This window comes from Scleropages formosus, chromosome 6, assembly GCF_900964775.1.
Source record: "Scleropages formosus chromosome 6, fSclFor1.1, whole genome shotgun sequence".
Lineage (NCBI taxonomy): Eukaryota > Metazoa > Chordata > Actinopteri > Osteoglossiformes > Osteoglossidae > Scleropages > Scleropages formosus.
The window spans coordinates 30,349,821-30,367,978 of NC_041811.1; the positions used below are offsets into that span (position 1 = coordinate 30,349,821).

At 43.9% G+C, this 18,158-nt stretch overlaps 1 protein-coding gene across 2 annotated transcripts in view; it reads right to left on the bottom strand.

The window, feature by feature from the left end:
* Window positions 1-17,435, bottom strand: part of epha5 (EPH receptor A5) — a 65,874-nt gene extending 48,439 nt beyond the window's left edge. For both annotated transcript variants that reach the window (XR_003797761.1, XM_018754739.2), the window contains exons 1-3: window positions 16,959-17,435; window positions 11,473-11,537; window positions 1,006-1,669 (exon numbers count right to left, since the gene is read on the bottom strand). Coding sequence is in view for 1 of the 2 variants with exons in the window: in XM_018754739.2 (XP_018610255.2) it covers window positions 1,006-1,669; window positions 11,473-11,537; window positions 16,959-17,085 (856 nt within the window). In the remaining variant the exon portion in view is untranslated. The remainder of the gene's footprint in view (window positions 1-1,005; window positions 1,670-11,472; window positions 11,538-16,958) is intronic.
* Window positions 17,436-18,158: the final 723 nt, after the last annotated feature.

The following is an 18,158-nucleotide window of genomic DNA, read 5'->3' on the forward strand; positions in this document are numbered from 1 at the left end:
GTAGCTGGGACAAGTCTCATGATGCTTTTCATGTTCACTAATGTGCCACTATCATATGGATGCGATAAATTAGCTGATTTATGAAAATTGCTTCACTGTAAATGTGTCGGCTAATATTCATATGCCTTTAAAAATAATACGCTGCTTTAAAGCAACATTTCTTCAAATGCAATTTGTTATATACTTGTGCATGAAACGAACTTATCTGCTAGTACAAAAAGAGGAAAAGCTAAGCAATTAAAACCGCTGATTTAGAAATTTTCTGCTTGCTTTGTAAAACAAAAAAATAAATGAACTATTGTAGCACTAAAAAATGACATGGAAGGATGTATGACAACAGAATCACTAAAACGCTAATTTCAATTCCTATAATAAAGGGAATCTCGTAACTCTGTCTCTGAAGAAGCAAATAAAACGGGGGATACAGTGTACGGTTACCACAACGAATTCGCTGTTATTAGCGTTAGATAAGACCAGATGTGTTTGTTAATCAAAAAAAAATAAGTAGGGGGGATGCGGTGGCGCAGCAGGTTTGGCTGAGGGCCTGCTGTGTTATAGGTCTGGGGTTCGAGTCCCGCTTGTGGTGCCTGGTGGCGAACTGGCATCCCGTCCAGGGTATGCCTCCTCCCGCTCGCCATGGCCCCGCCCAAGACAGGCGACTGTAGACCTTGTGCGTGTGCAACCCAGTATATGTGTTACGTGTGAGGTCTAGCATTTCATTCCATTTAGTAAATCATAACCTTATCCCAGCTGTAATAACACAGTAACAGACATACGGAAAAAAAACCACACTATATTGCTAACAAGTGTTTACTTAGTCATGCAGAGCTACAACATTTTTTTAAAACTGTTAATGTGTTTGGCAATAGGAAGAAAATTAATTGTAAAAATGTCAGAAAGAAACAGCTTACATGTGAAGTTTTCATAAGTTGTTCAAATTATTCATCAGATTTCCTTCTGACAGGAAATTAATCCATGTGGCAGGACAAAGAGCAACGGACTAACCTTGGCAGGTACCGTTCTTTTCTTCGTAGCCAGGCTGGCACATGCACTTCCCAATGGGAACCAGCCATTCCCCTTCGGCGCTGCAGTGCATTTTGGGAGGTTCATCTGCCATCGACTTGTTGACACAGGTGCCCGAGACCTCCAGCAGCTGGGAAGAGTCGGCCCCAGTTATGGTGTCCGGGAACAAGGCTAGGTTCTTGACCACTGCAGGGCACTTCTTGTAGAAGACTCGCACAGAAACCAGGGCGATGCAGGCCCCCACATCCTGGAAGGCCAGGTAGAAGCCCTTCTTGGTCAAGGGTCCCACATCCCGGACCTCCGTGTTGAGCTTCATGACCCGGTCCCCAAGGTCCAGTTCTGTGAAGCTCTCGTCAGCGGCGATGGTGTCAATCTTCACATACTCACTCTCACGGATGTTCCTGCCCTCCTCATCGTTGGATTCATAGTAAAACATGTTGAAGGTCTCCTTGCAGGTGCCCAGCCCTCCGGGCAGGCTGTTGCAGTCCCGCAGTGTGAACTTGAGCTCTACGAAGACCCTCTGGGCACCTTCGTTCAGAATCCAGTTTGTCTGCAGCCAGTTGTTCTGATTGTTCTCCATCACTCTACACACCTGATATGTATGAATCGGAGCATAGTTTTCATCCACCTCCCCAATCTCTTCCCACTGTCAGGAGGAGGAAAAAAAAAAAAAAAAAAACAGACAGGAATTCAGCATGAACTGAATTAATCAAAAAGCTTTTAATTGACACTTCTGTCTGTCAACAAAAAAACCGACGTGATTACGCCAACTCCTGAGCTGAAAGACAAACAAGATCACAAGGAACGAAAACTACCATCTCAAGCCTGGCAGGTTTAAAATTTCTCTCACAGCTCATGGAAAAACATTAAACGCAGCTTTCATCAAATTCTACAATAATATATCGGCCTTCCAATGATGTCACAGCAAACAAAGCCCCTGTAGTTGATAAATGAATGCTTTTGGAAAAAAAAGAACAGTCTAGATATGTGAACAGACTGATGAGATTAGAAAAAAAAAGCCCAAATTGTCCCCTGGGCAAAATTTCTAGCCGCACTGTGACTTTTTGGACAGACGAGAGACTAACGGTTACAAGCCGTTACAGTATAAGGAGTTATGAGTGCCCCCCAGGGACAGACGCTCTTCTCGATGACTGGGCTCCCACGGAAGATGAGGAGCTCCGGGACCCTCCCAGGTGTAGATTTTCAGCAATAACAGAACCAGACGGGTGCCTTCAATTTAACCTGTCTGTTGGAGAATGAATGATACTCCGGCGATGACTATCACAGTGATGGCTATCCTCGCCCTTTTTTGTGAGCACCTGCATTTCAAGCAGCGATATGCATCCCAGGTTTTGTAAACCTCAGCACGGCACTTTTTTGTCCCTTCTGGCACAACCCCACAGTGTTAACCTCCATCCTTTGTTCATGATGTAGCCCAGCGCAGCAGGTAGGCCTGGGTGTAAAGGCCCTTTCAACGGCACTATGCAAAGGTACGTCGTGCGGTGGCAGCCTACTTTGCCAGAAAGCACCAGACGAAACTAATCCCTCATTGGCAGTGCATTATTGCCATCGGAATGAAGATGGGAAATGCTAAAAATTTTTGCAGTTGATATTCTTAATTTGCTTACTTATTCAGTTAAGCTACAAGAGGCACAAATCTATTTTCACACCTTAAATTATATAAATTTACAAGCAGTATTTGATTTGTAATCATACGGCTTGATTAGACGATATACGTATACGAACACTAGCAGATAACTGAGGTGCAAAAACAATTTTCAGTATTAAAAAATAATGACTGTGGCCTGCAACGAAAAACGATTTCAAACGTCATTGTTATCCCTGTTTTTCACGACAAGGTAGGACAGTACAGACTGATCTGCATCTACATTTATCTATGGCTCGATGATATTTCACACATCGTATGTCTGAAACCGGTTGTCCCATACGGGGTCAAGGGAAGCCGGAGCCTAAGCCGGTAACACAGGGCGTAAGGCTGGAGGGGGAGGGGACACACCCAGGACGGGACGCCAGTCCATCGCAAGGCACCCCAAGCGGGAGTCGAACCCCAGACCCACCCGAGAGCAGGACCCGGTCCAACCCACTGTGCCACCACACCCCCCTCGATGATATTTAAAAAATAAAAAATTCTGATATCGTACACAAAGGAAAAGAGATCTCGACAAACAGCACTGTGGATCAAGAAGCAACCTGAGTATCGGGGGGATGTACGTGGGTTTTCCTGCACTTGTTTCTACCGACAATGTATCCCAGAAACTGGTATCGTTAACCAACCCCCCCACCTCTCAGTTTCATCTGCAAGTATTCATAGAACATACCAATTTTATTGTAGGCAGCCAACCTGTCACGTCAGGCCAGTGATGCTAATTCAGGCTTAAATGATTATTTTCCCCCTAATAAACATTGGCATCTTTTCAGCTGGCTGTTGTATGGAGCATCAATGCATCACGTTAAAGGGGACAGAATTTAATCTAAATTCCTCTGAAGCACCACAGATAGGTTCCTCGTGCATTTGCATAATGCGTTTTACACAAGGCGCCTGTGATGTGGTAAATTGCATGTGCTTGGCGGGTTGCTCACATCACCATTACCAGGCCAGCCCATCCCCCCCCCCAGGTTAGAACGCTGTAAATACGTAGGGCTTACTGTAAGTGACCTGACAAAACATCCACATTTTCTTCCAAGCAATGCATGAGGGCGTCGAAGTACGGCGTGATACACACGGGTGGAGAAGCGGGTCTATCGGTCGGTGCGCTCTACAAAAACATTTGTTTTGCCATTCAGAAGATGTGGGGAATGTCTAACCTCAGTAGCTCGAGCTGCAAAAGCGACACAAAAGGCTAGACCTTGAAAAATCACCTTTTAAAGTTCCATGCCTTGTTTTGTAGTCAAAGTAATTGGCAATCATATTGTTACACACCATTTCCCACAGGTCAAGCAGACAGGTGAAGTATTCCAAATGATTGTTTCCTTTACTTGCATGCCATTGACTTCTGACACCCATTGTATTTCGTAGAAAAACATTTCTTCAAGCACAGAAGGATGAGAGGGAAGAAAAAAAAAAACGCTATAAGCGTGACTTCAGACAAAAATAATTCAGCCAAAGTATAAAACAGCTTTGGAAGTGATTAATTCAAAACTATTTTGCCCTAGAGCCAGACAAATTTAGAACAGATGGGGTGAGGACACTGCTCGGCAATTGCCCGGTATCTTAAATCTTCGAGACAAATAGACGCTCATGAAGTAATTAGTACATTTTCGTCCTCTTGTAGAGTGCGGAATTTTAAATATCCATATCTCCATATCTCCTATCTATCCATCTGCTGCATCAATCTATGCAAAGGGATATATGACGTTTGCCAACCTATCACTGGCGGTAATGCCCTTCACCCAGATAATATTTCATTAGAGGTGCTAAAAATAGCAGGTTAACGTTAATAACTAGTACAGCAGAAAACACCCCTCACTTGTGTTTCATTGCAACAGAGGCAGAGGATAAACATCGACATCACACTCTGCACCTGCCCTGTTAATTGCAGCTAGTACACGAATGTGACAAAATAAAATGTGTTTGTGCATAATGCAATCTGCAATTACTTCTGCATGCAGACATATAAACTGTAAACAGACTTTACATTAAATGGCATTTTTAAGCATCGGTACAAGCTGTGTTGATGAAGAGGAAGAAAAAAAACCACAATGATAAATAGCACATCACAAGTTTGCAAGTAATAAATGATCCCTTAATTTCAAGATGCTGCTGTAGCGCTACAGCAGGATTCTTTATAATAAAAAAATAAAATAACCAGCTTATGAATGGAAAAATTGTTTGAGACTCTTGCAAGGAACTGTTTTGCTACTGTATTTATAGTTAGACCTTTATAAATAAAACAGAAATGTCCTAAGGAGCACTGAGCATCATGGATTTGGTACCCAGCACATCCCCCTGATATCCAGGTTGCTTTAGAGTCTTGAGCAAATGCAAAGTGTCAGCAAATATTTGCCACGAAGCCACTGCTTCAAGTTTAAAGTTTAGAAAGATCTGCCACCCAGGGTCAGTGCAAGGGCTGAGGAGAATAATCCTATTAGCAACGAAAAATCATTAAGGAAGTAACAGATTGGTTTGTTTTTCAGACAGCTTATATCCACCAAATGGTTCAACACATGCAAATCTTTGGTTCAAAGCACTTAAGTGAAGACGGTCAGTGCCCCCCCGTTTTACTGTAAATGGTAGAAATTGCAGGTAGCTAAAAAAAAAAAAAAAAAAAAGCCTTCTTGAGGCTCGTATGTATGCTCTTATTTCAAATCAGCAATTATTCTTTCCTTTTGGCATATATACAGGTAAGTGCCCCATTAGTATAGAACCCATTAGTCTTGAAGGAATACATTTTTCTCCTCAGACAATTAACCACGATCCCTGTGAGCTATTACTGCAGTTGACATCTAGTGGGAAATGAAATGCTAAGAGAAGAGCTTGGTTAAAGAACTGCAGCCGAACTTATTATCATGCAATAAGGCTACATGCAAAGAAGATGAATGAGAAACAATGGATTGTGGGACAAACCTACGTTATTAGAGCTACTGCATCAAAACTGCAAACGTTAAACTCTGTCCTTGACTTTGTAGTTGTTAAAATCGAATGCAAAATACAATAATTGAAAAAACATTCCATACGGCAAAAACACAGCTATAACAGAGTCCTTGTCAGTACAATCTTTGTGCAATTTATCAAGGTAATTCCTCAAAAAACCTTCAAAACGTGAATTCTCATTAACTCTGAGACATAATCACCATTAGTTTCAATGGCAAAACTTTTAACGTGTTTCTGAACCCCCAGACTGACACCCGTTTATGCTAAAAAGTAAGCTCACAACTTTCAAGTTTGAGGCTGTTATTGAGACTGGGTCAAAGAAGTGGTCGTTCAATTTTGTGGTAATTTCTGAATCTGGACTTCTGGGGCATAGAGAAAGTATCTTGTGAAGCGTCCATCTATCCCTGACAGTGAGCCTGGACATCCTCTTTGTCCATGCAGTTTGTCCATATTTAGCATCTGCAAGCATTAGTTTGAAACTCTTCCCCTTATTATTAATTAATTAATATATTAAATAATTTGAGTGAATAATCTCAGTTTTTGTGACTGGTGCGGGGAGCGTGGTGGCGCAGCGGGCTTGGCTGGGTCCTGCTCTCTGGCAGGTCTGGGGTTCGAGTCCTGCTTGGGGTGCCTTATGACGGACTGGCGTCCCATCCTGGATGCATCCCCTCCCCCTCGAGCCTTGCGTCCTGTGTTGCCGGGTTAGGCTCTGGCTCCATGGGACCAGTGGGTTCAGCCAGTGTGTGTGTGACTGGTGCACATGATGCACCAACTATCTGGCCCTTTGCTCTTGCTTCGAAAATTCACATATCAAATTATCAGACCTTTTTAACAGCCGACACATACAGCTAATCGGCAACCAACCTAATATGACTTACCTTTGTACCTGCATTTCTAATTTATTGTGATTTAATTACCTTTTGAAGTTATATTCCTTTTTCATGCAGTTATTCCGTCCTCCTCCTCTACGTATGTGTCATTCTGCTCTGCTGATAAATAGGTGGAGGGAGTTGAGTGAATCATATCTAGCATGTTAAGTGACCTTAGGTAAGAGTGCCAGTTAAACACCACTTAATAATCATTGTATGTCACTTTGGAAAAAGCTAAGTGAATTAATGAAAATGTACATGTCACACAGCATGCAGCTGTTGGGAGCCGTGTAAAATCCAAATCTGGTCTTTGTAAAGGCAAGAAAATGCCTTGTAAGCTGAAGTCGAAAGCTAAATTCCTAATATTGGAATGGGTGTATCTTAAGGTATGACCCTATTAATTTTAATTATTCATTGCTAAATATAATTATACAGTACACTCATTTACCTGGAAGCTGTCAGCTGAAATCCTCCCTCACCATAATGTTTTTTCTCTTTGCAGTCTTAAACAGGGATACCCAAAACACCCGTATTCTGCTTGGCTTTTCTAAGCAACTCTTTATCTCGGTCTCCTTGTGCTTCCACATAGACCTCTAATCTGTACATGTCTGCGAGTTTACCATGCCAACTGACCCGACTGACCCTGCAGTTCACCGGACCGGCTGACCTATCTAATCCTGAAGTTCACCAGGCCGACTGACTCAAGCGACCCTACAGTTCACGATCCCAACAGATCCAAATGATCCTGCAGCGTGCGAGGTACAGAAAAGAGAAAGAAAGGAAGACGCAGCGGCATGTTTAAAGCAGCCCACTTTTTCCAAATTCCAAGCTTCCACTTCCCAGCTTCAGCCTGGGGGATAGTGGGTGGGGGTCTGCCTTTGTGTGTGTGTGTGTGTGTGTGTGTGTGCGCACATAGGGAGACAGAAGGATCGGGTACCGAGACCGAGGGTCAGATGTGGGCTGAGCTTTTCTTCTCCAGAAAAAAGGAAAGATCCGTGGCGCCCGAGGCCAGTCGAAAGCTAGGACTGAACCGAGCCCCTGTAAATCGCACGGCCGATTTATAAAAGCTGGGTTTAGTCCAAAGGCTTGCTCAGCTCACGCTGGATTCAGGGAGGTAAGGAATACCCTCCGCGCCGGTGCGGCACAGAACCCCAAAGGCCTTTCGGCTGTTGTTGTTGCTGTTGCTTGCCGCTGCTGCAGTTGTCTTGTCGAGTGCCAAGAGTGCTACTCCCAAATGTCGCACATGTGCAGCAGCAAATAAGAGTCCTCACAGCTTGTGGACAGACATATCCTGTCATTTGTGCAAACATCTGATAAGGGCACTTCAGAACTAAAGTAAAACAGGCACTTCCTGCTAAGCATTCTTCATCTCGTTCAGGGCGCTTCAAGCACGCTGACTTTTGTACTGCAAACTTCTGCTTATCCGTTTATTTAACAGTAAGAGTCAATTGTTGGTATAGGCAATCAGCGTGAATTTTTACTTGCTGATATTTTTTTTTTTTTCCTCCAACAAATGCATCTCTGAAACATAACGGACTATCGATCTGTGTCCGATTCCCAAGCTGTGATTACCGAAATGCAGTCAAGAAATTTTAGGGCTCAGAGGTCAGTTACCAAACGATCTGTGACTTATGTCATGATTTAGGTGGCCTGCGCCTTGAAAGCGCACCAGAAGTGTGGTACAACATGGCAAATTACCAGCCATATATCCATCCATCCATCCATCCATCCATCCATCCATCCATCCATCGCCAACAACCGCTTGTCTCGAGCGGGGTTGCGGCGAGCCGGAGCCGTACCCGACCAGCCATATAGATCTCTTTAAATGTCCGTTCATCTAAACTGGTTGAAATTCTTTAAACTCTTCCCGACCGTGTCAGAAGACAGAACACGACATCACCGAAACCAGCAGTGTCTCCAGTCTCAAGATCACGCTAAGTGGATCGTGTGAATTCATTGCGATTTACAGTGGCAGTGACAACGGGGTTACGAGAGAAGAAACACATACAATGGCAACAGAGCACAAGGAAAAGCGTTCAGGTGAGGTCATGTGACTGAGGGATGATGAGGTCACACATATCTGGAACGCTCAGGCTGGGAAAATGCACTCCGCCGACTAGCGGGAGCAGGATGCGTATATAACACAGAGACTAAGTAATGGTTTATAGGAATAGTAGCTGCGGGGTCCTTTTCTTATCTCTGTTCGCCACTTTCACTTGCAGCTGCATAAAATGGATCTTTGTGGCCCAGCTACTCTTCTCAGTATGGCTTTGCAAAGCCGTAAAGATTCACTTGGCGCGTGTGTACGCATACGACAGCTATACATTCTCGCGACTGTCATACCTGTTGATTTCACGCTGATTTTACAATATCTTTGCATCGAAAAGTGCGTACTTGCATAAACCAAACCCACACTGTACAATAAATCGTAGCTTAGAGATAAAAGAACTGAACAAAAAATTCAAAGCATTTATTATTTTCTCTCCATTGCTCATGTTTACTTATTTACTTAGCAAACATTTTTCTCCAAAGAGACTTCCAATGAACCCTATGTAGTGTTATCAGCCCACACACCATATTCACCATGGTGACTTACACTGCTAAATACACCACCACTTACACTGGGTCACTCATCCATAAATCAGTGCAACACACTCTCTCTGTCACTCACACACTATGGGTGAACTTGAACAGCATGTCTTTGGACTGTGGGAGGAAACCTATGTAGACATGGGGAGAAGACACAAACTCCACACACACTGAGCGGGGATCGAACCCATGTCCTTTCACACCACCCAGACGATGTGAGACAGCAGCGCCACTTGCTGTGCCACCTTGCTGCCCAGATCAAATGAAGATTCTCATAGTCGACTCTGCGTGCTATCCCTTCCGCGCTCTCTCTCTGTCCCTCCCAGGCTGGTGCTTTTGGGTTGTATGAATCAAGCACATGACTGACTGCGTGACCAGCGGATGATGAGCGCTAGGCAACACTGGACTCTTTCAAAGAAATTTGTTCCAGCTGAAATAGGCGGCGCGTTGCAGGCACTAGCCAAGACAGACCGACAGCGGCTGGAAATTGCAGCAGGCCGACAATTAAAAGCAGGAAACGAATGACAAATGAGAAACCTATGATAAATGTTTAACACTGAGATTCAGGGAACATCGCATGTCTCTATGCTCCAGGGCCACCTCCATTCCAGACTTAGCGCTCTGGGCTATAGCAGATTTAGGGATGAGCGAAGCCATGGGGGGTCTGTGAAGGGCACAGTTCTATATAGTGTGTTATAGTGTGTGAGTGACAAAGAGAGTGTGTGTGTTCCACTGATGTATGGATGAGTGACCCAGTGTAAGTAGTGTATCTAGCAGTGTGAGTCACCGCGGTGAATAAGGTGCGTGAGCTGATAACACTACATAGAGTTCATTGGAAACTGCTTTGGAGAAAAATATCTGCTAAATAAATAGATGTTATGTTCTAACACATGAGACCTGAAATAGCAAACTTTCCAGCAGCAATTGCCAGATGCATGTCTAATGCAGCATGTTAATTAAAAAACCTATCACTAAACATGCTGTCCACCCAAGGGCCTGCGCTGGCTGACAGATGAGCCCTGGTCAGCTGCAGCGAGGAGGAAACTCTGCAGTCTCCATCGCAGGTGCTCGACAATGTGGCGTCCGATCCCATCCTGTGGAGAACGCGGTTCGGAACATCGCGGCGGGGCTTCCGTTTGCACGGCAGAAAATAGCCACGACGCAGCGCGGGTGCTTAACCGGGGGCCTGTCGGGGCGCAAACGCTGGTGCGTGGCACGGCCCCCGGTGTTTATTGGCACCTGCTCCTCACTCGAACAATGGCTCGCAGGTGCGCACGCCTCACAACAGGAAGTGGAGAGAATGGTGCCGCGACAGCGGCCTGTCAGTGACGGCGACCGCCCACTCTTCCCATGGAGACAGTGGGAAAACAATGCAGTCTTTATATCAATCCAGGAGTAAAGTCGATAAATTCGATAAATAAAAGTACAAAAATTAAAATAACGCAATGATATTAATAAAATCATCACGTTATCAAAATGGATAAAGACACAGACCCGCTGATTTCTATCTCGGCTTTATAATTGAGGTATAAATCAGTGCGTTTTAAAGATATAATCTCAGAGGTGAATGGAACAGATGGAGTCCTGTAGCGACTACAGTGATTGATTTCAGAGCAAATCTTTCAAGTTCTCCCATATGCGGACATATAAATGCATTTCACACGTACAGCTGAGCCACTAGAGAGCCGCCCTTCTAGGGCAGATTCATTCATTCATTCTGTGTCTGCAGGGCTACACTCCTAGCGTACTAAGATCCCCGTGAATAAACGAAGGGAAAGGAGAAACGGACACCTACCGGATCTCACCGAGAAACCTGTTTAAAACCCGTTTTAAGCCTCCAGCCCCTTCGCAAATTGTGGGGCCTCTATGTCACCCCTTCCCAGCTCAGTTATGGCTCACTCTTTAAAGAGGTTGTTTACTTAAGGGTCAACGGGTTCACCCCCTGAGCCAACAAGACGCCGGACCCCCACTGCGTCCCCTTTGAGCACAACGCCAACCACAGCGGTTCTGTTCACAGACAGCTCACCGGAAAAAAAGTACACACGGGCCTTTGGAGACAACTCTCCTCATCCGTCTGCAGCCCAGTTATGGCAAAGACTATTTTCTCTCTAAGGTACTATGAAATTACTCTGATTAGGCATGAGGATGGGTGAATTCTCCATGTAATTTAAACACAGGACTCTTTACCCCGACACGTGTCTTATAGATAAATGAGTAACTAAGCCTTTAAGACCGGTCCTATTTTTTTTTGTTTCGTTTTTTGTTTTTCTGGTTAAAGCCTTGGTTTTCCTTACCCCTGGGGGGCCATCGACCTTGAGACATCACCTCTGCGGCGGCAGCTAATGCACCCTGTGGCTGGATGAGAGCAGCAAAACTTACTCCGTTCTTTGGATAGGCTATCCATCCCAGGTCGTCCACCACAGATCTGGAGTCCAGGAGGTTCACTACAAGAAGGGCAGAGGGAAGGCAGCCAGTCAGTGAGTCGCCAGAGAAGCTCCCCATGCAAAGGATTCAAAGATGATGCTGGTGACAGCAGGGTGGTTTCGCTGCAGAGCCGGGGCTAATACACCAAAAAGCCAACGTGCCACTAACCACATGTCTGTGGGCCTAAAGTGAATATCTCAATAGGGAACCGTACTTGCAAACTGTAATATTTAATACAATTAATATCTTCAGTGAGATTTTAAAAAAAAAAAAAAAAAAAAAAATGCATGTATGCCACATCCCCAAGGAAAAAAGATAAAACACAGACAATTTTAGCTTTAATCGAATGCATGTACTTATTACAATCCCCACAGTCTTTAGAGACCGCTGTGTCGCCGTAAAGTTAAAGCACTCATTTTGCGCGATAGCTTTGCTCCAGATACTCGCATGTGATATGACAGCTCCAAATTACGTAATCGTAATCCATCTAAATGTTGCGAAGTGCTTGTGTTATGGCCACTGCACATGTTGTGACATTTTTCAAGCCACTTGTCCCCAGACATTGTGACAACCTTAACCGCGGAACTTTTGGACTGCGATCACGACATGGCGAATCACTGTCGGTGGGGCTCTTATCACATAAATGTAGTAACTTTTACGTTCCCCAACACTACGGCGACGACACGCCAGCGTACTGCGAGGGTAGCGAATAGCCTACATACATCATCCATATAAAGTCTGGAAAATGATTATATTTCACAGACAAATCAAAAAAATGCATCTTAGAATTCTTGCTGATAGATGATAACCACATTCCGTTTTATCCAAACTACATGATTTAAATGTCACTGAACACCACGTCAATAAAAACAAAAGCACAATATTCAGTTGTGTTTTACCGCTGCATTCACGATCCCTGGAGTTGGGGGAAAAAAAAAAAAAAATTGCAAAAAAATATCTGCTGAATCTTGAATTATTATTTCTATATAATGTATATAATATACTGTATATAATAGGGTTTTGTTAGACAATAGGTAATCCAAAAGAGGGCTTCCATCAGTGAAGTTGACCAAACTGCCTGCCTGAGAGCTTCACTCTTCCACCGCCGTTTGAAAACAAGAGTCCTGCTCAATGTCACCTTTGAAAACCACGACACGGTGGGTACGTCCTCTGACCAGCAACGGTTCCAACTTGGGATAAATCTTATTCCACAGCCGCTGGCCTCTGAGGTTACTGACCATGAAAAGGACCGATTCGAGAGCACGCAAACACGGAATTCACTTCGGCCGTACTGAACACAAGGCACAAGAACAACATGAATCATACTACGCGTTTCTCCCCGAGAAGAGTCGCAAAACAACAGGGAACAAATTAATTCAGACAGCCCATTTTAAATGGTATATTTTAAAAGTAGGAATAGTGTACTGAAGAAGCAGGCAAGGCTGTGGTATTTTGGACACAGAAGCCTTTTTATACTATATTATTCAAAACAAACTTTCTTTTTGAGTCCCCAGCAAATACAGCAAAATGGACAATAATACATTCGCTGGAAAAAACTGTCATTTACATGTTTTCTTTCGGACGTTTCATTCATTAACGACAGAACTGCACGATTCCACAGCATACTGATCATATCGAGTCAGGACTGGGGCAGATGGCGAGCCACAGAATGCGCATTGTCCATGTTATTATCACACTACTTGCCCGTCATCAATCAAGCTGTAGAAAAGCCATCATCCATTACCATGACTTTTAATGTGACGGTAGCCACAGCCCGGGAAGGTTACAGCGGTCGAGAGGGACGCACAACCCCCCACCACGTATTGAAAATGCAGCTGCCATAACACATTTACATTTATTTATTTATATCATGTTTTTCTCCAAAGCATCATATACAGTGTTAAGCTGCTTAAGTGATTTATCCATTTATACAGCTGAGTAATTTTTGCTGGAGAAATTTCATGGTAAGTACCTTGCTGAAGGGTACTAAAGCACAAGGTTGGATTCAAAGCTGTGTCAAACCTACGTCATTCAAGTGTAAGGTGGCAGCACGAAGCACTAGTCTACCTGCCACCCACTCCGCAGCCTCTCTGTCTGACATCAGCAAATGCCAAATATACATACATCCCAATTAGCCAAATGCCAATATAGAGCATTTTGGAGGTCTTCACCATGAAGCCTCTATTAAATGGAAATAGAGACATTTTGGATTCTTTCTAATGCTTGGAAAAAAAAATAATAATAAAGTGTGTATACCAACTGAATATGGAGGAAACTAGTAATTATGAATAGTATGACTAGTAGAAATGATGTGGGATCTTTTCACCACTGAGTGACTGTTGACTGCCTGGTTTACAATTAGCCAGAATAAATTCTGAGAACTTCATTTTTGTGTCAGAGTAAAATCTCTCAAAAGTGAGAAAAAGTAAGCATATTCGCCAACTCTTTAAATCAAGTTAAAGAGAAGCTTTCATACAAAAATAGCAGCACACTTTTTTGTAGATGTTTAGGCTCGATCTTTACATTTAACCGTTTATGAACAGTAAAACAATCTGTTGCTTGAATTTAAAGAATATCAGAATCCCACTCTTTTAGAAATCAAATCCAATGTTATTTATAGTGTGAAAAACTACAAAAACATGTAACTGGACATAAAAAAACACACTCATTCCATGATAGTGTCAGTCATTCCTTGCATAAAAATCTAATAAAATTATATATTTAGAAAAGAGTTTCTGGAAATTTTGTTAAAATTTGTTATAACAGATTTATTTATTTTTTAGCACATTTAAAAATAAATAAGGGAAGCCAATGCAAAGTATGGGAGTAGCTGAACACATCAATTACATCAGTCCAGTGTTCACCTGAGCTGTGATTATAAATCAAAGCATCCACAAAAACCGGATGAGGTACAAAAATCCTGATTAAACCCTTACAACTCTTTTCAGACAGAGGGAAAAACGGATAAGCAATAATGTCTGCTGTCCGAGACAATTTCATCCTATGTTAATAAATCTCTTTCATCTGCTGGGAACCGTTGGCACTATGAGGCAGGAGTCGAAATGACTGGGCCTTGCGTACAGGTACAATAATAGCACAGACACAGCAGTAGGGGTAAATAGTAGAGGCAGAAACGGAACTGGAATTCTCGCAAGAATATAAAGTCAAAAGCAAGCGGACTTTCAAAGGTTGCAAATAATTCCAAAAATCTCACTCATTCAACTGTTTCTTGACATGGCATGGTAATATTTTATCAACTTTTTGATTGTATCGGGGTGTTAAGAACTTCTCAGTTGGAAGAGACCAAAAATATTAGGAACAGTACACAATGCTGAGGGGGGGAGACACTAGGTACACAAGTAATACAAAAATATTGAGGGGGGGAGACACTAGGATTGCTTTAACAATGGAAAAAAAACAACGCCACTGTGTGTTATATCTGTGGATGTCATGCTAATTTACAATTACATTTATTCATTTAGCACACACTTCCCCCAAAGCAACTTCAATATAATAATAATAATAATAATAATAATAATAATAATAATACCATGTGGTGTGTACTATTTAGCCCACATCTTCTGGTTTATATACTTTATGGCCTTTTTATAACTTCTTGGTAATACCCTGATCTGTAGTGTATAAGAGTAGAATAGTACAGGGCACAGATTTCCATTTTTCCAAAATATATTTGATACTTTTAAATCAATTAATAAAAGCTTATTACAGTACGAAGAAAGGTAATATAGACATTGTGGAAACAATGCTCTCAAATAACTCTCCCACAATCACAAAATAGGTTCTCGTCAAGCAAGCGTAACAGGGAAAACTTTGGCAAGACATGTTTGCCTCCTTTCATTATTTTCGACTGGAATTAACTGTATTTTAACTGAATTCGGCTAGATTCAGTGGAAGAGAAATACAGTTAAAATAACATTATTAACAAGTTTATGTCACACATATGCACAATACTGAAGTCATAAGTTGAGGCCTTATCAACTAGGTCACTGTTGGGGAAACTGGAAAAAAAAACTGCAGTTGAGTTGTGCAGAAAAGATACTGTATATAGTACTGGGGGTACATTTCAATGTTGCCTGAAGAGTGGGAGGACAAAACTCTACGTCCCCTCCTTTTTATTATCCCTCTCTAAATGATGATGATGACGCTATAAGAATAACACTTGCCCAGTTCAGATTGCCGACATGAGTTACCCACTGCACTGACTGTCAGGCTTTGAGACGCGCGTGCCTATACCAGGTGTGCAGTACAGTACAGTACCACACGTTACCACAGTATCCTTTGATCGCAGCACTGTGCCGTGTCTGGGTGCGGGGGCTCTTGGGCTTATATAACACCGACTACGTGGTCTTCACAGCCCGGACAGCCGCCGATCTGCAATGCCGAACCTGGGTTTCCAGACAGACTCACCGACGCCGGACGGGCTGAAACGAAAGCGTCTTTACGCACTGACTGACGCGCTCACGTGCCTAGTGATGTGACGGGCTCCTTCTGGACGTCGGGAGCGCTCGATCGGGCGCGTGTGTGTCTGTGTGCGCCTTTTGTTTTGCCCCGTGCAACTTTGGTGAGAAATAAAAACGACGCGCGCAACTGTTTCGATATCCGCAGTAACGCGCACGGAACGGGAACACTGTGGCCGCGGTTCTGCTGAGCTAATTTGCATATCGCCCCACGGCTGCTCGCGGACGGGGAATATTCAGCGGCACCGTTACATATTCTGCAAATCAAATGTGTCCATTTTTACAGGGAATCCCGTAAACCCCGTTACTTCTATACACTTCGGAGCCAAAGCAAACTAAGTGCCTGAGAGCGAGCGCGGTCGCCCACACCCCCCACGGCGCTTCCCGGATAAACAAACACTCCTTCACACTCTCATCTTCCGTATGTGATATATCTACACAACCACGTCGTGGACGTGGGAACATTTTCACCAGCAAGAAGACGCATGACGTTTAAACTGGTCTTGAAAAACGTTTTAACTACATGAGCCGTAATGCGATTAATGCGGAAAAAGTTTATCCGACAATTAATAAGACTGTTGCGGAACGGGCAAAATATATTATATAAATGATCGGCCAAGTTGAGACGTCAGTTTGAACGGCGGTCTCGTCCCTAAGCGATCGGCTACATTTCCGTGAAAAGCACGTTTTTTTTTTAAATTGTTTTCTTTTATTTTTATTGCTTTACTGCACCCATGATTGTAAAGAAGAGCACTTGGATTCTTGCAGAAGAACGCGTTTGGCGCAGAACGCCTGCCGTGTGTGTGCGTGCGTCTCACGCGGGCAATTCCCCAGGTTCGAGGCTCCCTAATTAAGATGATCGCCGCGCCGTGCCGTTCGAATGCGGCGCGGGTTCCAGACGCACAGGCGCAACATTTTCACTTAAAAAAAAAAAAAAAAAAAGATATTCACTTCTCATCTTACCTTCGTTGCTCGGAATCGCGGAGCTCCCGAGTGCCGCCAGGGTGACGAAGCAGCCCCACACTTTGGCGCACAAGAAGCGCCGTCTCGCACAACTCCACCGCGAAGACATCATCATGCTGATGCTCATCCCGTTCAGCTGGAAGAAAAAATGTGTATTTTGAAGAAGAGGAAGGGGGGGAAAAAAAATACCGTCACAGCAGCGCGAACGTCCGCCGTGTTTTCAGCTCAGCAGCGGCGCGTTCCTGCGCGTGGCACGCGGGGACATGAGTGTGGCCGCCCGCTGCGCTCGTGGACTCGTCGCTCGCGCTGCCTCAGCCCGAGGTTTTGCAGTGATGCGCTGTGGACGGAGGAGCGCGCGCGGGGGTTCGCGGGAGCGAGCGAGCGAACGAGCGAGCGAACGAACGAACGAGCGAGCGGCGGCGGTGGGGGCGGAGTGAGCCTCGTGCGCCCACTCGAGCTGGCACGCCGGAGCGCCGATTCCCGTGGCCGCGGAGTGTCTGCGGCGCGCGCGCGCGCGCACACTTCACACGGCTCTAGCGGATACGCGGAACCGAGGGTTTCTGATGCCACGTCACGTACCGGAGCAGAAGGATAAAACTGTGAAATATCACTTAGGAACACCCGCCCCACGAGACGGAGACGTCATGTTACATTTAGCGAGAACATACATGATCATGTAAAGCAGAACGCACGAGTGAGGCTCAAGCGAAGGTGCGCGCCTTCTTAACAGAGAAGCAAGTGTGGGCAAATTCTGCTTCTTTTTTTTTTTTTACTGTATGTAAAACGTATGGATAACACTGATTTTATGATAACGGTACAGCAGCAGGGCAAACATCCTCCTGCACACCTCGACTAATTTGAAGTCAGATCATTAATTTCGACCTTAGTCTCTTCCTAAGTTTTAACAGCCCCGGCCTAAACTTTAGGTGAAACAGAAAAAAAACATGTAGAGATGCACTTCTCCGGAATATTAGCAACCAAATTTCTACCTTGAAATTATTTTCAATGACAATGCCCCCCTAAATTTCAGTGTCAAATTCTAACAGAAAAAGTCATTTTTTTGCATTACAGAATATGTCAGCATGCAGTGCGCACAATATATGGATGGCCAGGAAAAATGATAGGAGGGTAAAATTGGGAAGTCTGTCAAAGGAAATATTCTAGGATTTACAAAGCTGATCAAATTTAAGGTCGCAATGA